A 22838-nucleotide genomic window follows, 5' to 3' on the forward strand; every position below is an offset into this window, starting at 1 on the left:
TAAGGTTGAAATATTTTTGTCGAATACGACAAGGAATTACATACTGGTGTAAAAAAAAATGGCGTAACATCGTACTAATTTGAAATTTTGTGTTAGGAGTACGACTCGTGGATTTGTAACGAATTGGGGATGATTTCATATGATAATCATTTGTGTGTATTTTAAGTTGAATATTATTGGTGCGTTGTTGAGGATCGGCAAGCTCAAAAAAGAAACTTTTTGACCTCCTGAAATTGTAAATCTTGTTGTGCCCTGCCCGATTGGGATGAGTCACGTGAAATTTTTTGAAAGAAATTTCAAAGTCAAAATTCTCGACAGAAGTATGGGAGGATTTTAAAGACGACATATTATAGTCAAAGGGTGAGTAAAATGTAAAAAAAACTTCAGTCGGCAGTGTGAAGTGAGAAGGACTTTCCGTTAAAAGACCGTTACGGTCCTCTTCTCTGCCGCTTAAGCGGTGAAAGAACTAAGTAAATATTTGTATACTGCGGATTTTTAGTAAAAAAAACAGAAAGGGGAGAGAGTTTTTTTTCTTAAAAATAGTTTAGAATATGCCCTATTTATAATAATTAATGTTACATGTATCACGTGATATCTTCTTCAGATACTTCCAGTTCAGACACCGATAATCTTTTTTTGTTAAAGAAAAAAGAAAAGAAGCTAACTTTTTTTCTCTCGTTCTACCTTCTCCATTCCTTTTTCTTAATCTTTCTTTTCCTTCCCTCTCATATTTATCTTTTACACTCTCTTTCCATAAACAACAATATTACCAACGGCTTGAAATTAAGAGGGCTGAACATTCTGTGAATGGTGCTCTCTTAGGTGGGTTTTTTATTTTTATCAATTTTGATTTTTTTTCATTTTATATATTAATTTTCTTTCTTTTTTTTTATAAATTTGTCTTCATTTCAGCCTTTATTTGGATGTACTAATATAGTTAGCAAAACAAGCAACATTTATTATTCATATAAAAAGAAAATTATTATTAGTAGAGAAACAAAGAATATGAAGTACTTTAAGCTACTTTCATATCAATTAGCTTAAAGGGTTTTTGAGAAAATTTTTAATGATATTAAACGGGTGCTCATAATAATATTTCCAAAATATTATATTTATTATCCTTGTGAGTTGTGATGCTTGGGAATTTGGTAAGGGTGCTAAAAAATTTTATTTAGCCGTCTAAAAGAATCCATTACCTAAAGTTAAAATAAAAAATATATATTTTTTTAATTTTTTTGAAATGCAGGATTTTGAGAAGGAAAGATAAAGTTTTTTTTTTTTATTTTAACTTAGATATTTTTTGACGTGTAGACTTTTGGTAATACCGCAAAATATTTTACTAACATTTCTATTTTATTTATATTTTTTTTTCTAGACGGTCATGTCTTTGGACGCATAGAATTTTGGTATGAAAATCTAAATTATTTTTTTGAATTTAATTTTTAAATGAAGCATTTTACTAACATTTTAATTTTACCCTTTTTTTAGGTGACTGAATCTTTGATTGTGTAGATAATCTCTTGATAGGGGTATTTGAAATACTTTTTTGAATATTTCTTTAGTGAAACGTTTATTAACGTTTTAACTTTACTGTTTTGCTCTTTTTTTAGACGCGTATAATGTGGTAAGAAATTTGAAAATTTTTTTTTTAAAACTTATTATTATACATTTCTAATATTTTGTTTTTTCTTTTTGTAGATAACCAGTTCCTTAAGTATTTGGACGCGAGAAAAACTTGGTAAGAGGAGGCTTTTATTAATTCTTTAACAAACATTTTTAGGGCTTTTTACTAACATTTTATTTTACTCTTTTTTAAGTGGCCAAGTCTTTGAACACAAATAAAATAAGACTTACGCAAGAGAATTATTCTTTAACAAAAACATCAGTTACTACAAAATGTTTATAAAATAATTTATTTTAGATGCTTTTATGTATTTTATAGATATTATTATTAATAATAGGTATTTGCGTAAAAATAAATTGCATTTAAAGTATGTTTACAACGTTGTAAATAATAAGTAATTGTATTTTGACTGTATATTCGCAATAGTAAAATAGGTATAGTGGAGTCGTTGTTACAGTAATTAAAAAAGCATAGTGGCGATACATTTTCTCACTTTTGCAATGCATTGTATGACGTTCAATAATGACGCACAAAACAACGGATGAACCACGTGATTTTGGCGCAGTGTAAACGTTGTTTAAAAATATGAAATTTCTGCAATGAAGGTGCATGTTTTTTTGTTTTTTGTTTCATTTGTTTGTGTTGTTTGTTTTGTTTGTTTTGTTTCATTTTTCGTTCATTCTTACCTTTGCTCTCTCCATTTAGGTCCTGGCTCTTTGGCTCTAAGGTGCATCTTGTTTTCATTTTTTGTTTGTTTTGTTTTATTTTTTGTTCGTTCTACCCTCTAACCTTTCCTTTTAGGTCCCAGTTCTTTCAGCTCTTCAACCCTAAGGTGCATATTTTTTCATTTTTTGTTTCATTTTGTTTGTGTTGTTTGTTTTGTTTTGTTTTCATTCATTCTTACCTTTACTCTCTTCATTTAGGTCCTGGCTCTTTGGATCTAAGGTGCATCTTGTTTTCATTTTTTGTTTGTTTTGTTTGTTTTGTCTCATTTTTCATTCGTTCTAACCTCTACTCTCTTTCCATTTAGGTCCCAGTTCTTACGTGTGGTGGGTTCTTTTTTTTGCTTCTCTTTTTTTGTTGTTGAAGAAAGGGAAAGGGAAAAAAACAATAGTAAGTAAAGAAAAAGAAGAAACAAAAAAGGGAAATAAAAAAATAATAAAAAAGTAAATTAAACGTGTAACATATTTTTATTGTTACTATCAAAATCGGCACGTCTGAAATGTGTGTCAGGTTGACGGCGCAGTGTGGCGCAGCGATTTTTTCCAAAAAAATTAAATTGCAATTTTTTTTATTTAAAATAAAACCTTTAAATTACTACACTAGATGTATTTTCGTCCGCTCTGCAAATTTACTTAGAGAATATACGGGTGGTTTAGAAGGCCATTTTCGAGTTATTTAACAAAAACTGTTTTTTTGACAAATCCAATTTTGGAAATGATCGGCAAAGACGATAAAATCAGTTGTTATATACTAAAGTCAAAATCTACTTCCAAAACCTCCTTCCATTTATAAGTGAATTTTGTAAAACAGATGAAAATACATCTAATGTGTAAATTTGAAAATATTACATTAAAAAGAAAATCTTTAACTTATTTTTTTTGAAATTACTGCGCCACACTGCGCTGTCAACCTGACACGCATTTCAGGCATTCAAACAATTTGCATACACTTACAGGGGGTGACAAATAAGCATCAGACCACTCAAAAAAACTAAGTCGCTGAGATAAATATAAACAACGCGAATGAGGCAGTCACGTGAACGGTGATGGTTAAATCGGCACATCCCATTTTTAGTCACGTGATATTATTCAAGTGTATGCAAATTGTTTAAATGCGCATTTCAGACGTGCTCAAAATCGATGCTATTGCGTCATGTATGTCATGCACTGCAGTTACACAATTTGTAAATAGTTATTTATGTGGGTAGTCTAAACATAATGCTCACGTGATTGCAGTGTTTTTAAATATATATAGATAACACTCATAAAAAAATATTTATCGCCGTTTTCAATTTGGTTGAAACTGCGGCTTGTCGATCAATTATAATAAAAAGACTGAAAACTCGTAATTTTGTGAAACTGTACTAATAAAGCATCACGTTTCACATATGAACATATAAAATATTTTGATTGACGCATCATGCTAAGCCACTCCTGTATTATTTTTATTATTTTTTTTTTATTTTCGTAATGTTTTAATGGGAGATTACTAGCGATTCAACTCCAACTGAATATATTAAATGGGAGTATAATAGCAGTCCCTCACTGAAAACTGTAACTTCACACTAAATATTATTGTTTTTTTTTATTTAACTGGAGTATTTAACTGAAAATACTTATTAAATAATAATAAAGTACTTGCCAGTATTTTAGATTGCAAAGTTTAACATTATTTTAAAGGTAAACTAAGTTTATTATTATTATATTGGTAATATTAGCAAGTAATAATTACTGATTTTTATTTTTATTCATTTTATTATAGACCTTGTTGGATAAACAAGATATTTTTATATACAGTTAGAGATAAATATTTATATCTATAGATAAATGTGGTGGGTACTTGAGTTAGGGCAATTTTTGGATTATGATTAGAAAAAGATTTGTTTCTTTCAAAAATTAAAAAATCATTTAAATTACAAATTAACAGAACACTAAGATTTTGATTTTTTTTTTAAAAAAAAATCATTATAATTATATAAACTTTAAATCTTTAAATAAAAAATTATTCAAATCAAATTACAGATAATCGAAATATTATAAAGTAGTAATTATTGTTTTTAAATGGTTGGTGAAATTTTCTAATTATTAAAGGCATAATGTTAAAATTTTTTCTTTTGAACGTTTGAACACAAAAAATAATTTTTTTATTCAGTAAATTATTATGTGTTTAAATTTCATTGGCTGATCATTGTTGATCAACATGTGACGTAAGTGTTTTCGGTATTTTATTATTTTTATTTATAATTTAATCAGTTTCAACTAAATCGAAAATAGCGATAATAAATATCTCTTTTTTTTGAAAAAAAAAGAAAAAAAAGAAAAAAAAATCGTTTAAGAAAAATATTAGTAAATAAAATATCTATTCCTTACATAAAAATAAATAAATACTATGCCAGCAAAACTCATTTTAATTTGTGTAATTTATTCAATTGTTTAATGAGAAAGTGATAAAAGAAACTATTAGAAAAAGATAATACTTCCTTTTTTCCAAAAAATCCATCAGTTCCAAAATGGATTCCCGATTTTACATCTGGTGATATAGTTAGGTTTACAGGAAAATTTTTCTCAATAAGGAACCTCCTCATGATGATATTTCGGAGGTAATTTTTAATTTATTAACCCAAAGAAAATATTATTAATTCTTTTTTTTAAAAATTAAAAAATAAAAAAATAAATCAGATGACAGCTAATGCAGGTGATCATTTGATGATTAGTTCAATCTTTGTTTTTCTCATTGGTTACGTATAAGTATCAAACTTAATGTTACTAGATTTGTTGGAAAGGAAAATGTTGCTGACAAATTTAATATAAAATGTAGATACCTAAAAGCGGATGAGAAAATTGATAATAAAGCGAAAAAAATCCATAAACAGATTTTTTCTTAATATATTCTACATTATTACAAACAAAAACATAAATACACAACCCTCAATAAATAACAACTTGATTCCTGACACCACCCTAGTTATTATTTAAAAAAAATACATTTAAATTAAAGATACTATTTAATTATATTAATTAAACAAGTAAACATTAAGCAGCTTTAAATATTAATGAATAGTGAAATTTTATTATAATTAGACCTATAAAAAAATTGGATAAGGTTTTTATACAATTTTTCCTTAGAAATAACATATCTATATAGGGATATATGAAAATGCACAATTCCGCATCATTTGCATGATTTGATCATAGAACTTACACTGAATTTACATTGATTTGGTCACAAAATTTACATAATTTTAGCATAAAATTTATATAATTTGGTAATTTGGTCAATAAATTTACTGCTTAAATTACAATTTATGAATTTTTATTAGCCCAAACAATAGACAATATTTTTTTGGTGAACAATTTTAAAGTTTTTAACGATAAATAATATTTTATTTTTATAGATAAAACATTTAAACATTAATATCATATTATAATAAATATAAATATCGCATTTTTCCATTTTTGTTTTTGTAAAATCTGATTAAATTGTTAAAATTAAAAGGCTATATAGTACTATAGATATGAAAAGTGGGAACAAACAATACTGGAATGCAAAAAATTGAAATTGAATTTTTTCCATTGAAGAACTTAAGCTTTTCGAATTACATGCTCAAGTGCTCAACGTTACATTTTTAAGTATTAATTTCAACCATAAATAGTAATTGATAAATGTCCATTATTTCATTATTTTATTAAAAAATAATTTCTTCTTCCAGGAAAGTACAAACATTAATTAGAACGTCCCTGTTGCTACATGTTTTCAAGTTATTAGGCTTCTGGAACTTGTTCTTCTTTCTTTTGACTATAATTTTCAATACTCTGTCCGAAGAGTATTTAGCATCCTTCTTCTTTTTAAATGACTCAGAAGGAGTGTTACGAATCAATCTATATATGGTCTTTCGATGGCAAAAATGATTTCTAACGCTGTTTTCATATTGATCATTTTACCACCTAGAGAACCATAAAAAAATATTGTTTTGTTACTTTATTCTCAAAAAAACAAGAGTACAACTTCCCAAGACAACTGCGCCTTCTACCTACAAGTTGAAACTTTACATTAAAGCATTATTCCATACAGATTTATTATACTATGGGAAAGTTATTTTACTCCAAATATTCGAATATAAAACTACAAGACTGGTTTTCTGCTGTCTTTAAAAATCACTTTTCAATCCTTTAAGCTTTATGAACATTAGATTGAACTGTCACCCTTCCAAACTATACTTCGAATAAAAATCCAGAAAAAAAATGTTATTTTACTAAAAATAACCTCCCTAAAATCAAAGGTACAAAACCTCAATTTTGACAAAGAGCTGATCACCACGAAAACCCGTTCCTACAAAAAAGAAAAGGTTTTTTTTTTAAAAAAAAAAAAAACTAAAAAACAAAATAAATATCCGAAATGAATTAGTAATAAGATCCGGATGAATCCATAATCCGATACATCCGGATGTATTCGGCGGATATCCAGATGGGTAACGGATGAATCCGCGAATCCATTTCGGATATTCAAATCATTTTGAATTGTCATCCTCTGATTAGTCCGATCATTTCTTTTTGTGAGTATAATTTCCCGTTATGATTTATGATTTGATTATCTTCACATATAAAGCAATGATCAGAAGGCGTTCCAAGCTTGTTTTTAGGTTCGTTACCATTGAAGATAATTTTTGGAATTAATGGTAATGCATATCAGTATATGCATATCAGTATTCTCACGCTATGATACAACAATCTTTATATGTATATATATATGAGCTACAATTTCTCTATAATATCTTAGAGGTTGCAACCGATTAACGTTAATCGATTAATTAATCGGTTAAGGCGGTTAATCAGTTAGAAGTATCAAAAAATCGGTTAATCGACTAATTAACCGACTAAATTAACCGATTAATTAACCGACTAATTTAGTCGGTTAAAATAATATGCAGATCATTTTCTCAGATTAGATGATTTTTTATCCCGAAATTCCGATAAGAAGTTTTTTTTAATATACAGTATTGAATAACTTGTCAAAAAAATAAACCCATTTAAACTTTTTATAAAAACTTGAGAAATTTTAATTTATTATAAAAAAAATTATACAATATGGGTGATAATGAAACAAATGACATTTTTTCAGAATATATTGATTATAGACCTATTGAAAATGAATCTCTATCTGGTCATTTATTATATATTTTTTTGTAACATATTTAAATGCTTTTATAAGTATTTGTTTTTATTTTAAGTTATTTATGGCGTAGCTAAATGTCATGTGATATATATTACGCAAAATATTCAAATGGGCGGCGGAATAAAAACATTCCTAAAAACTTGCAATTCAATTCCACTATCATTAATATTGTTAATTTCCATTTAAGTAAACCTTGAATTAAAGTCAGTTCTCGTTTCCCATTAAAATTTGATATAACTTTTTGAAATAATACATGTATATTATCCATATAGGGTGCAAAATTTATATATTAACCGATTAATTAATCGGTTAACCTCATCACAAATTAACCGATTAATTAACCGATTAATTAACCGATTATTATTCGGTTATGGTAACTGATTAGTCGATTATTAATCGGTTAAGGTTTTTTTGGTCGGTTCCAACCTCTATAATATCTATGTACATTTCTGATAAAAAAATTTCGGTTTAAAATGAAATTTATGTCAAGGAGAGTAGTCTTGTATTTTTTCTACCTCATTTGTGTCAACCACATTTCTTACCCGAGGGTAGAATCTACAGAAGTAAAATTAACAGAAAATAGTGATAACGAGCTCAGTAGTAATGTTATGAAGGCTTTGATAATGCTGGAAATTGCCAGTTTGTCTCTCCGCAGCGCTTATATTAGAGCAGATTCATCTTTGTGGTCATTTGTCAATCTTCGTAGTTCTGTTACCAATGAAGCAAAGGTATACAGCATCCAGATTCTACCAATTGCAACCACGCTCATCCGACATCTCCAAGAGTTCAGTGAAACTTATGATGCCATATCCTTTGATGAATTCAAGGAAGATGTTCATGTATTGGCTAAAAAAGCAGAAGAAAACTACAAACTTAGTAAATACGTATCAGAACTTCATAAAGCTGTTTACGCTGAATTCAAGAAACTAGAGGATCAAGCAAACATCGTTTTAAATGATTTACAAATGGAAACCAGACGTTATGAGGCGGAACTACGTCGTAAAGCTATGGAAAAGGATGAATTGGCCCTTGTTTTAGCCTTTATTCCTATTGTTAACAGCTCCCCCAATTATCGCTAGTGAACAGAAAGCCATTATTGCACAAGAAATAGCCATTAATGAAGAGAAAAAACTTGCAGTTGCTGGAGCTAAGGCCATTAAGGTAACTTTAGTCGAGTCTATTAATGAATTTATTAATGCTATAGGTATTTTAGGTATTTTATTTCCGCTCGAATTTTTTGGTAGAAAAAGTTCAAATTTATCTCATTCATACTAACATGGGATTTTATATAGGTGTTGTTACTCAGTTCTTTGAAATTCTGCATCAAGAATTGCTAACATTTTCTAATAAATACGAAAAATTCAAAGAAGATCAAGCCAAAATTCATTTTATATTAATTAAAAAGAAGGCTGCAACTCTTGTTTCTGCTTGCCGTTTCTTTATGAACAGAATTCCAGAATTCATGGCAATTCCGGATAACCATGACTAAAATTACGTTCAGAAATGGCTTTCAAAAATGAAGGCCGAGATCAATGGAGAAAATTTATCATTTCTCGAATGGGGTAAAAAGTGGTTTAGATCAAACAAGGAGATTGCTAATCTGCTAGGATTACCAAGTAATAATGATAGATAGATTTTCGAAATTTGCAAAAGTATAACGCGGAATTAGATTTATTCAATGTATATTATTAGTCAAATATCAATCTCAGATTACATTTGCGAAACTAGATGATACACTGTATACGGAATATTCAAAAAAAAAAAATCACGTGTTTTTGACGGCCGTCAGTGTCATGTGCGTTATGATGATGATGACGTCAATCTTACCGTCAAATATTATCGTATCACAAATTACACAACAACTTTTTAAAATATGCGCAAATTTTTTTACGTTATTGGGGAAGCGCATCCTAACGTAAATACATCTATATAATTAATTGAATTATCCGCAGTTTGTTGCCGATAATCATGCAACCGCCGTAAGCATCGTCCAAATTTCCGTATGTTAAAAAATATTCATATAAAACTTGATAATTAGCTATTTTATTCATATAATGAGATAATACTGATTGGTAGATTATTGGGTAAATTTGAAAATCATTATTATTAATATAAATATTTATTACTTTCGATTTGTAATTTTGACCTTTAACTTTTTATGATTTACGAAACCTGTAATATTTGGGTACTAACTACACTTGTTTTCCGTTCTCTATTAATCGTGTTGTTGTTTTGTCCTATTATTACTTATATTTCTCGTAATGTTCTAATAATTATTATCATGCATAAACTTTAAATTGATAATTTTAATTCATTTATTTTTCTGTATTAAATTTATTATGAATGAATTTATTCTTTTTTTAAAAAAAATATTATATTAAATTATTAACATTTAAAATATGATCGAATTTTCATTCGATTATTAGAATCTTTTCAACATTTTTCTTTTGTTTTTTCGTTAAACATTTAATATTTTTTTATTTACATTGTTATTTTTTTATTTTTTTTTTAAATTAAAGATCTCACATAAGAAAATTCTTATTGAAATACAATTTTAGAAAGATTTCGGATACAATTGCATGACATGAACTTGATCAATTGCATAAATTTAATGCTTTAATTAATGTCACACTAAAAATGTTGTAATACCATATATATACTTCATTATTACATTATTATATTATTACTGAAAATACTGCAGTACGCAAATGATTGATTGTTTTAATTTTAGATACTTTTTAAAAATAAACTTTATTTTTTTTTAAAAAAAAATTAAAAATAACCTTAACGTGATACTTTTTAATTTTTCTATTAAGAAAAAAAAATGCGTTAAAAAAAATTGACATAGGATGATAATTATTCTACTAACATAAGTTTTATTAGTTTTTTCTTTTTAATAAAAAAAAAATAATAAAAATAATAAAATAAATAAAATAAAATAAAAACAAAATAATATAAAAATAAAAAAAAAAATAATAATAAATAAAGTTAAAATAATAATAATAATAATAATAAACGTTAAAATACATTTGGTTTTTTCATTATTTTACGAAAACGTCGATAATTTCTATTATTCGTCATACTTTTATCAACCATATATATTCTAATATTGTTACACAAAATCTAATTTATCGTATAATTGTCCTTAATTTAATCTACATAATGAAAAAAATTTTTTCTCGTAATCAAATCCGGATGAACCGATATTGAATGTAATATATATATATATTTATTATATGATCATAAATTCCCATTATTTAATAACAGTACTTTTCTTAAAATAAAAACTCGTATTGTTCTTATTTGCTGCGCCAAAGATTTTCTTAAAAACGGAGATGATCAGCAAATTAGATTAATTTAATTGCATACATTTGTTAATCGAATTAAGTTAACAATCAAAAAGAATAAAATATAGTAATGTACAATAAAAGTAAATTCATTTTTATATTACACGTAACGAAAATATAATATATTAAAATTATGAAATTAATTTATATATAAAGAATTCCCAATTCGAATCTTCTTTTCAAAAAGTAAATCTTTATCGTTATTCCACCTTTATTTTTAATAAAAAAGTGGCGAAATAATTTATCAACTCTTTATTATCCATTCATAATTTCTATAGGTTTTTAAACCTTTAGACCTTACCTTCTTTTAGATTAGAACCTTTCGTTTAATTACATGAAAAAACATTCATCATTCATTTTTTATCATTATTTTGAATTATTTATTAATCAAACAAAATGATTATTCCACGCTTCATTAAAATCTTCTCTATTGCTGTGATAATTAGTTTCTTGGTTTCTTCAGTTGAATCAACAAAAAAAAATTTAAAATGTCCTGGACCTTTAGATAAAATTGATGATCACTTCAATGAAAAAGGTGAAAAATATATTATCACATTTAATAAATCTGATAATGAAGCAATTGAAAATCATTTTGATACCATGCAAAATTGTTGGAAAAGACCCATAAAACATATAATTCCAAATAAGTTATTAAATGATAAAAATACTCTCATGGATTTTTCCGTTAAAGGTTATCTTCACGGATATTGTGGTTATTTTACAAAATCATTTATTGATAAACATCTTTCTAATATACCCGGTATTAATATTGAAAAGGATGGTCTTTTTAAAATTAATCGTGTATTACCTCTTGATTTTACTAAACGTACTATAGCAAAGAATCCAACAAAGAATATTGATCGTATCGATCAATCTAGACGTCCATTAGATGGAAAATTCATTTATCCTGTTAGTGCCGGTGAAGGTACAAATATTTACATAATTGATACTGGTGTAAGAATTACTCATAAAGAATTTGGAAATCGTGCAAGATTTGGTGCTTCTTTTTGTAAAGATTGTAATGATCAAGATGAAGATGGTCATGGAACTCAGGTTGCTAGTATTGTTGCTGGAACTACTTTTGGTGTAGCAAGAAAAGCAAATATTATAGCTGTTAGAGTTTTTGACGTTACTGGTGATGCTTCAAAATCTGATATTATTAATGCTATGTCCTTTGTACTTAATGAACATAATAAGAATCAAAATAAGAATACAATAATTAATATGTCACTTAATGGTGATTTTTCAAAATCTATGAATAATATTATAGAAAATCTTACCAATGCTGGTATTCATGTAGTAGTTGCTGCTGGTAATGATGATACAGATGCTTGTAAATCTTCTCCTTCTTCTGCTCCTACTGCTATCACTGTTGGTGCTACAGAAGAAGATAGTGATCAAGTTGTTGATTTTTCAAATTTTGGAAGATGTCTTGATATATTCGCTCCTGGTGTTAATATTAAAGGTGCTGGTAATCAATCTGATGATGATGTTTTAGAATTATCCGGTACTTCTCAAGCTTCTCCTCATGTTGCTGGTACAATAGCTCTTATAATTTCAGAATTTGGTAATAGATCTCCTAATGAAATGTCTAATATACTTAATAGATTATCATCAAAGAATACTATTAAAGGTCTTAAAAATGGTTCCCCTGACTCTTTCTTACGTACTCCATAAAATTAAATATATAAAAAAATTATTCAAAAGCTCTTTATATATTTAAAATTTTTTTAGAATTTATTTTATAATGAGAATTTAATTTAATTTAATTTTTTTTTTTTTTTTTTTGATCGAATTTTATATTTTTTGTAAATTTTTTTTTTTTTTTTTTTTTTTTTTTTTTGTGAAAAATATTAGATAATAGAACGATATCTTTAAATAGTCACAAAGTTCTTGAATTTATTAAAATTGAGAATAAAAAATTTTATTGAAAATTTGATATGATTTGTAACATTGTAAAAAATGTAATGGTAAATTTGCTGATATAAAAGCAAGATAAATACCCGATCAAAACATTTATATTTAACTACTTTTTATAAATAATGTGCCTTATCATAGATTAATCTTACAATTTTCCAATAGTTTTAGATAAAAGCTGCGATGGACGCAAAATATTCAAATTGTTCCCGTGACCGCTGCCGATCCCGAAATCCATCAGATAAATTAACAATTTTTATCATTTCTCCAAAACGAGAGTTAGTTGCGTCACCTGCGGCTTACAGCGAAAGTTCAGGAATTATTTACTTGAAAAACGAAGTACCAAGCCTATAAACATCACACTCTAGAAACCATAAAAGCAGTCCAGTGCCGACGTTTAACTCTATCGTCGAAGTCCTCGCGATAATCATAGCCTCTGCCAGCCTTTTATTGGTTATTTATTCCGCCCGTTATAATTACATATTTATATATTTTTACATATAATTTAAACTAACTAAATTCAAATTATTTAATAACATACAGTAGCTCATAAGCATATCCGCTAAATTTGAATATTTTAGTTTAAAAGAAGTATTTGTGCCTTATGTAATACTTTGTGTAACAAAAGTACCATAAATTTAACTCTATATTTATATAATATTTACGTACACATATATAATTAAACTAATTATTAATTAAATTCTTAATTTAAAAAATTATTTTAATAATATAGGGTAAGTTATTTATTTAACTTTATTATTACAAATTTATATAATATTAAATTCTTTATTTAAAAAATTCGTAAATTATTTGTTTAATTTTATTATTGCATATTTAACAGTTAATATTTAAATAATATTTACAAACTAACTAAATTTTTTATTTCTGTCTTCAATTTCAAATTGTTCCTTATTCCCCTTACATTTTGCAGGAAAAATATCAATATGAAAAATTTCTTATAATATGTGAAAATTTTATTAATCTTTTTTTTTTAAAAAAAAAGATTGCTGTTATAGTAAAATTAAATCAAACATTAAATTAATTTGAAAATCAAAAGAATTGGATTAAAATCTTTTGAATTTTTTAAAATGTATACAATTAAATATTAATTCATTATAAGAACAATATAAAATTACTCTTTGTTTTGACATTTTTCTTCTTCATTTCAAAATTCTTAGTAGATTTACAATCGCATTGAATCCGCTGCTGAAACTTAAGGGTAGAGTATTTTCACCGGGATTTGGGTCATAACAACTGGCTAAATAATTTACCGAAAGATGAGGTCACGAATGCCGAGAAAGATGAAATGATTAAAACAATATATTTATTTATTTCAATAGCATTTTAAATTTAAATTTCTATACTTTAAAGTGATTTACTTATTTTTCATTAAAAGAAAATGTATACAGTTAGATCATTATACAAAATACAAAATAACGAAATATTCTTGAATGATCTAAATTTTTTGACTTCATATATATTTATATTTATATCCTTATTATATTGTATGACTAGAAAAAAACAATACAATGGTTATATTTATAACATTGTAATTGTATAATATATCTAGAAGTCTTTGATGGAAGCTATAAATAAACTTCCATTAGATTATTATTTCATTTATTTTTTATTAAATATATACTAGGCGTAACCCGTCGCGTTGCGCCAGGGATGATACTTGCGCATCAAGTAAGAGAATAATAATAACACACTTATATTTTATTTGTCATGTAGTGTGAATAGGTCTAATTTTTTACTATTTATAATGGCATTAGTAGGAAATAAATGTAATAAATTCCACAATTTATATGATACAATGAATTGTGTGCAAGTGTTATACAGTATATGAAATATTATTATTAAATGCAAATTTTATTTAACACGAAACAAATATTGCAGTACTGTTAAATTTATGATTTATTTATACATTTACAAAGATAATTTTGTATAAGTAGTTTATTGTTACATTGTTACAAAAAAATCTTTTTTTTTTATCTTAAAAAATTTCATTATAGCTTTAAAAAAAATTACATCCTCTAGAAAAAGAAAAAATTCCCCAGAAAAATTAATTATAACGATCTATTGTTAAAAGAATAAATAAATAAGTAATTATGTTAGTCTATTATTGAGTTTGATACAAAAAAATATTATTATTATTAATAAGAATTGGGAAAAAGGGCAATTGTTGTGTACCGCAACATTGATCTGATCACCGATCCAAACCTAAATGGTGAAAGAATGTATTCGGGAAAAAAAAATTTGGGGAAAAGAAAAAGGATAAAGAAAGAAAAAAAAAAATAAGTACCGAAAAAAATTCTGAAAAAAAAGGACAATAATTCGGTTCAAAATGACCGAAAAAAAAATTCAAAAAAAAATCAATAATATGGTCTAAAAAAAAAGACCGAAAAAACATAATATAAATCCTAAAAAGAAAAATAATAACTTTTCGGTTTTGGAAAAAAAACCAAATCTAAATGGTGAAAAGAATGAAAAAAAAAAACAAAAAAAAAAAAGAAAGAGGAAAAAAAACGAAAAATTTTTAAGTAAAAGAAAAAAGGTGTTTCGAAAGAGAAAAGAGGAAATTTGAAAAAAAGAAAGAACCATAGCATTTGTAAAAGATCGGTTCAAGAAAAAAAAATGAAAATTAAAAAAAAAGGGGGAAGAAAAAGATCGAAAAAAAAATAAATATTTGTAAAAAAAAAAATTCCGATTAAAAATTCACTAGTAGTCAATTTATTGTTGGCAATTAATTGCAATTATTATCTAAAATTATTGAATTTTCACATTTGTCAATAATTATTTCTAAACATTTATTATTATTATAAGTTTTTTGCTAGGCGTGTGTGCGTGAAGAGGATTTTTAAACATTTAATACAGATTTTTTTTATTTTTATCTCTTCCCATTGATTTAGTCTCTATCTGACTGATTTATATCATAATTCTGAACCTTTTTAATATGCCTTATTCAGCTAATAATAATAGGCTTTTTATTCTGAAACTTTTACCCAATATTGATGGAATTTTTATCCATCTTTTTAAACGGACATCCTCCGTGATGATAATATTACGCATATGTATGAGATGATTTATAGCACTATTCATTTCATATAATTTCTTGGATTCACAGGTGGTTAATAACTTTTAAACTTTTCTTCATATTTTTCTATAAATTTCAATTCATTCCCTTTGATAGAAAAGCTCTATTATGACATCCACTATATTGTTAATAACTACTTAGAATGGTTATTGTCTTTTGACTCTTTTCTCAGTATTAAGAGTATCTGATCCTTTATATACTTTATAAATAATCCTCTTACTAATAGCATCCAATAATTTACCACTATATAATTGTTTTGATACAATAAACGAACATTTTCCCAATAATACCATAAACCATTTTCCGTTGCGTAACAAACACGACATATTACCGAATATAATGATTTGCTCAATTGCAAACTGATTTTTATTTATAAAAAAAAAATTTTATTACATATACTTTATAATCAAAAACCATATAATATCCTAAAAAAATAATAAAATACAATTAAAATAATAAAATTGTTTCTTCCTACTATATAATTTGAATAATGCCTAGATACTAAATTAGAAGGGAATGTGGATAAATTTAAATAAATATAATCTATAACTTGGTAATTGCGCAGTCTAAGCATTCAGAATGATCATCATTCTTATCGCATTTTGGAAGGTCCTTTGTAAAAGGGTTTAATAATCGAGATATATTAATAGCTTGTGGATGTGTTGATGATCGGTTAATTCCGATAGATAAAATATTTTCTTTCCTGTATTCTTCTGCTTCTTTAAATTGCTCTTTAATTTCACCATTTAAACTAAAGTTATATGAATGAACAATACTTTCTATTTCAATAGCATTTGGTCTATTGTTTGGATCCAAATCCCAACACCTTTTCATTAATTCAACATAACATTTTGGTGCTTCTAATTCTTTGATTTTAGGACTAATTCCATCACATATATCCAACGCCAAAAATTCATCATGCGCACGATCAGAAAAAGGTTGTCTTCCAGTTGCTACAAAATACATGATCATACCAAAGCTATATATATCTGCTGCTTTAGTGTAGGGTTTTCCTCTTAATACTTCTGGAGCTACATAAGACATAACCCCGTAAATTTTGGATTTATCTACATTGCCAATTTCTCCACATAATCCCATATCTGAAATATATGTATCATTATATTGATTAACATAACCAAATTCAAATAATATATTTCCTGTGTGAAAATCACGATGAACCATCTCTTTTTGATGAATTTCATTTAAACCAAAAATAATATTATATAATGTTCGTAATTTATTGTTCCAATCAAAATCTTTATAACATTTATTTATCCAATCATTAAAATTTCCACCTTCTGCATATTGAAGAACTATTATATAATTTTTTGTTTTTGGATCTCGAGATATTCCATATATTTTAATAATATTACTACCACACTTATTCATCGAATATGCCCTAATCTGTTAAGTATAATAGTTTGTTAATATATTAAAGAATGTATATTAATTAGTAATTATAATTGTTATAAATTTTCATGAATCACACACCTCATTTATAAATTCATTAATCTTATTTCGTGATTTATATAAATACTTTAAAGCAACTTTTTTACATGGTCTTCTCTTCCATTCATTATCATAATGCAATGGACCATTTTTCCATTTTGCTAAATACACTATAGCAAATCCACCTTTACCTATTATTTTAATAATCTTAAATTGATTATATGGTATCCATTCAAATACCATATCATTTGGATTATTAACTTTTAGTTGCATCTCTTTAATAAATTCATCAATTTTTTCATTTCCACTCCAGTTTGTAAAATTTTTTCTTAAATAGTCTATCTGACATGGTTTACACCATCTAAAAATTGTATCTGTATATTCTTCAATACATGTCTCACAATAACTTTTAACATATCTTTTATGATAATTCTCAAGAACCATAACATAATCTTTTGAATCTGGATTTTGGGTTATTCCATATATTTTGAAAATATTATTGTATATCTTCGCCTAAAAATTTAATTACATCAAGAAATAATATTTATATTAGATTTGTAGAAATTGGAAATTTCGTATAATCAATCATACCTTATCCAGAAAATCATTATTCATATATTGTGAGTTATATAGTTTCAAAATAACTTCTTTAGCTTGCACTTTTACCCATTTCTTTTTGTTCGAATCAAATTTTAATGGGCCATCTTTCCATAATGCTGAATATACAGTTTCATCTATTTCTTTAATATCATTAAATTGATCGTATGATATCCATTCAAATATTGTATCTTCTGGGTTATTGATTTTTAATTGCATTTCTTGAATAAAATTATCAATTTTTTCATTCCCACTGGTCCAATAAGTGAATACTTTTTTCAAACGATCCATTTGGCATGGTTTACACCATTTATACTTGATATCTGTATACTTTTCAATACATTTTTCACAATAGTTTTCATCATATTTCTTTTGAAGAACCATAATATAATCTTTTGTAATAGGTTCTTGAGATATTCCATACAATTTAAAAATTTCATCATATACTTTAACCTATTATGAAATATTAACAAATTAACACTATAAGATAGTATTGAAATTAAACTAAAACTCCTCATACCTTGTTCAAAAATTCATCAACCACATTTTGTGAGTTGCATACATACTTCAAAGTAATCTCCTTAGCCTGTTCTTTCGCCCATTTCTTTTTATTTAAATCATATATTAATGGACCATCTTCCCATAACGCTGAATAAACTTTATTTCCTATATTTTTTATATCATTAAATTGATTGTAAGGTATCCATTCAAATACTATATCTTTTGAGTTATTGATTTTTAATTGCATATCTTTAATAAAATTATCAATTTCCTCATTTTCACTGGTCATATTTGCGAATATTTTTTCCAAATAATTTATTTGGCATGGTTTACACCATTTATATTCTATCTCTGTGTACTTTTCTCCACATTCTTCACAATATCCATTTTGAAGAACTAAAAAAAAATCTTTTGTGTCAGAATTTTGAGATATTCCATATGCTTTAAGTAACTTCTTGTTTTCTTTAAATGACAGTGTATACTGTTTAACCTAAAAAATTGTTGTTTACTAAGAAAATATTTAAAAATTAAAAATTATTTATAAAGAAATTTCGTACCTCGTTATTTAGAAATTCATTGGTAATATTTTGAGAGTTACGTAAAAGTTTTAAATTAACCGTCCTATCCAATCTATCAGTATCTCTCTTATATATGTTTTTATTCCAACACAACGGTCCATTTGTCCATTCTGCTGAATATATTAAACTATTACTATTTATTTCTTTAAAATGACTAAACCGAAAGTATGGTATCCGTTCAAAAATTATATTATCTTTATCATTAATTTCTAATTGCTTTTCTTGAATGAATTTATTAACTTCATTATTTTCACTGGGATTCTTAAAATTTTCCTTTAAATGCTTTATTTGACATGGTTTACACCACCTAAAAATCATATCCGTATATTCTTCACCACATTCTTCACAATACTTTATATCTTGAATAACCAATATATAATGACCTGTGTCGGGATTTTGAGAAAACCCATATATCTTAGACTCTTCATTAAGTGAATTTAAGTAATGCTTTATCTATTAAAATAAAAAAATATTATTACATTAAGAAAAGCATTTTAAAAAAAATCAAATTTGTAGAGAAATTTCATACCCTATTTTTTTGAACTTCATGTGAATCGTACAAATATTTTAAAGAAACTATTCTATCCGAATTTCTCGTATATTTCATTTCACTTAAATTATAATATAATGGTCCATTCTTCCATGTTCCTATTGGATAATTAATTCCGATATTTTTAACGTTACTTAGTTGATTATATGGTATCCATTCAAATATTGTATTTTCTGAGCTATCGATTTTTAATTGCATTTCTTGAATTAATTCATCAATTGTTTCATTACCACTAGCCCAATTTCTAAAATTTTCCTTTAGATTTTTTATTAGACATAGTCTACACCATTTATGTTCTGTATACTTTTCAAGACATTTGTTACAATATTCATCATGCATTGCATTATATTCTCCAAGAACTATTAAATAGTCTTTTGTATCTGGATTTTGAGATATTCCATAGATCATATAACTTTCATATACTTTAACCTATTTTATTCGAAATGATAGAAAACTAAGTGACGAGGCTTTGATTTCTAAAAAAAATATAAATATGCTTAAACTTTCATACCTTATTAAGAAAGTCATCAATTGTATTTTGTGAGTTATATTGTTTCAAAGTAACCTTTCTATCTTGTATTCTTGTCCATTCTTTTTCATTCATATCATATTCCAATGGACCATTATTCCATAATGCTGCATATAATGTATTGCCTATTTCTTCAATATTACTAAATTGATCATATGATATCCATTCAAATACTATATCATATGGACTATTTATTTTTAATTGCATTTCTTGAATAAATTCATCAATTTTTTCATTTCCACTAGTCCAATTTTTAAAATTTTCCTTTAAATTTTTTATTTGGCATGGTTTGCACCATTTAAAGTATGTAATTTTATATTTTTCCCCACAATGTTTACAATATCCATCTTCAATAACTAAAATATAATCTTTCGTATCAGGATTTTGAGATATTCCATATATTTTTAGACCATAGTCTTTATAACTAATTAAGTATTGTCTAACCTATTTAAATAATTAAATTATTATCAGTTATATTATAGTATTAAAAAAAAAGCATATATGTATATTTTTTAAAACTAAAATAACATAAAATTTTCGTACCTCATAGGGAGTGATATCTTGTGAGTTATATAAATATTTTAAATTAACAACTTTCGTACTTGTGTTTCCCCGAAGACGATGTGGGACATTCTTCCATGTTGTTACTGCAATATCATCACTATTATTAATTTTTTCAATATTACTAAACTGATCATATGGTATCCGTTCAAATGATGCATCGGCTTTTAATCGAATTTCAATAATAAGCTCTTCAATTTTTTCGTTTCTACCAGTCAAATTTATAAAATTCTCTTCTGAATTTTCCATTTTGTATTGTTTATTCCTTGAAATGATATCATATTATTTCAAAGTTTTTTTTAATTTGAAGAAAAAAGAAATTAATTTATGCTTAATAATACGAAACGGAAAAATTATGACCCGAAAAAGTCTCATGACTAGTCGATCCTAGGGATTTTGTGTAATTAATTATTTTGTAAGACCCGAAGTATTTCGCAAAATTTTGTGGTCTTTTTATATATTTTTTTGTTGTACAGAACCCCTTTTATTAATTATGTAATATAGTTATTTCACGGGGAGTCATGAATATCAACGATTTTCACGGCGCAGCCGTGAAAATCATGATATTTATGCGACACGTGAAATAACTCTTTTATCTCATGGAGACTAACGTCCAGTGATGGGAAAGAGTGGGAAAGGTATAAATAAACTATAAAAACACATAAGCATGAAAAATATCATCAGAAAAATTAAACATGAGATAAATAATAATATTTAATATGTAATAGTACAGAGACTTGATTAATGTATATATGTTGTGCCTCAGATCGATTCTTGCCTCAGATTCACCTCACATTGAGATTGTCACCTGACGCACCTCATTTGAATCATTCAATAAAGTCTGTTATAAGTAAACTTTTTTTCTCATTAATTAAACCACTTTTTGTAACATAAACAAACTTGTGCACCATAATGAGTTACATGTTTCCTGAAATTTTTATGTAAATCCGATTTATATTGAAGTTTATATTTGTGTTTTATCTAAAAAATCATTAAATTTTAAGTCATTTTTCAAATGAAAAAATTTAATAAGTATGATTCCAATTAATCTGAAATTATAGGATTGTATACTTAAAATAATGATAAATAAGTTTACTTAGTACTTAAAAATACATTAAAATTGGAAATTTTGATGTTTAATTATAGCTCATTTTTATTAGCAATTAAGGTGCGTCAGATGACAATCTCAATCTGAGGTGCGTGAGCTTCAATCTGAGGCAAGAATCGATCTGAGGCACAACATATACATTAAAATTTAATTTTTAAAGCCACAGGTTCTGAAGAATAAATATTAAAAAATATAAAATTCTCGATAATCGTCAAATTAAAGAAAATGAAAATTTTTGAATGGTTTTTATTTTCTTAGATACTAATTATTAATTTGAAAGATAAAAATATAATATTTATATACTAAGTACAGCTGTGCGAAGGTTAGAAGCGTGAAATTTGATTCTATAATATTCTTTAGAGTCTATATCATTACATATCAAAATTTTAAGCATTGTTATTATATGTAATTTTTAAGTAATTAACAAAATAGAGGGTCCACTATTTTTGTCCAAGTAATGTATATCAATAATTATTGATGCGTCGCAAAATAATTTTACCTTTACGCATAACTTGACACGGTCAAATTTAAGGAATTTCATGTGCACTATGTGTTCTCATTTTACTCATTTTGTAATTATTTAATTAAGCATTTAAATTTTAAATGGACCACTATTTTTTTATATTGCAGTCGCTTCTGTTGAACTATAATTTATATTTCTAAATTACTAAATATCGGCCAGTAATTTATTATATTTTTAATTCTGACCAAAAGTACATCATAATGTGACTATTACCATTGGTGGGCTTTCGTAATACCCCTATTGAAAACCAATCAACAACCCATCCACAAGCTATTTATATATCCCGATCACCAAATCCTTTTACAATAAAGATGAATGTTTAGACTGCAATTACTAATTTAATCCTCCAAGTTTGATTACAATTAACAATTGTGTTTTCTCCCAATTTCCTATGTATAGTCCAAAGGCAATGTTCACATCCTTTCTCTCTCTCTCTTTTTTTTATAAAAAAATAATAATAATTAGTTTTATAACGTTTTTACTTCCTATATTATTTTATTATTCAGTTGACTAGTATTATAACTGATATTCAAAATGAAAAATTTATATGGGAAGAAAATTA

General features: G+C 25.9%; 3 protein-coding genes across 3 annotated transcripts; 2 read left to right on the forward strand and 1 right to left on the reverse strand.

Annotated features, from left to right (window-relative positions):
- Nucleotides 1-7992: 7992 nt before the first annotated feature.
- OCT59_007900 (uncharacterized protein) lies at nt 7993-9008 on the forward strand (the record flags this gene model as incomplete). The annotated part of the gene is made up of 3 exons (XM_025327344.2): nt 7993-8518; nt 8580-8732; nt 8812-9008. The coding sequence occupies 3 exons, from the start codon at nt 7993-7995 to the stop codon at nt 9006-9008; spliced, it is 876 nt and encodes a 291-aa protein (XP_025171823.2).
- A 2254-nt stretch (nt 9009-11262) lies between these two features.
- On the forward strand, nt 11263-12543 carry OCT59_007901 (uncharacterized protein; the record flags this gene model as incomplete). Its single annotated transcript, XM_025320247.2, has 1 exon — nt 11263-12543. One exon carries the CDS (start codon nt 11263-11265, stop codon nt 12541-12543), a length of 1281 nt encoding a protein of 426 aa, XP_025171822.1.
- Nucleotides 12544-16423: 3880 nt separating this feature from the next.
- Nucleotides 16424-20894, reverse strand: OCT59_007902 (uncharacterized protein; the record flags this gene model as incomplete). The annotated part of the gene is made up of 11 exons (XM_025308569.2): nt 16424-17284; nt 17372-17520; nt 17737-17842; nt 17921-18379; nt 18447-18917; nt 18985-19458; nt 19535-19653; nt 19786-19984; nt 20067-20191; nt 20423-20528; nt 20628-20894. 11 exons carry the CDS (start codon nt 20892-20894, stop codon nt 16424-16426), a joined length of 3336 nt encoding a protein of 1111 aa, XP_025171821.2.
- Between the last annotated feature and the right edge of the window lie 1944 nt (nt 20895-22838).

The sequence above is a fragment of the Rhizophagus irregularis genome, chromosome 16, assembly GCF_026210795.1.
Source record: "Rhizophagus irregularis chromosome 16, complete sequence".
Taxonomy (NCBI): Eukaryota; Fungi; Glomeromycota; class Glomeromycetes; order Glomerales; family Glomeraceae; genus Rhizophagus; species Rhizophagus irregularis.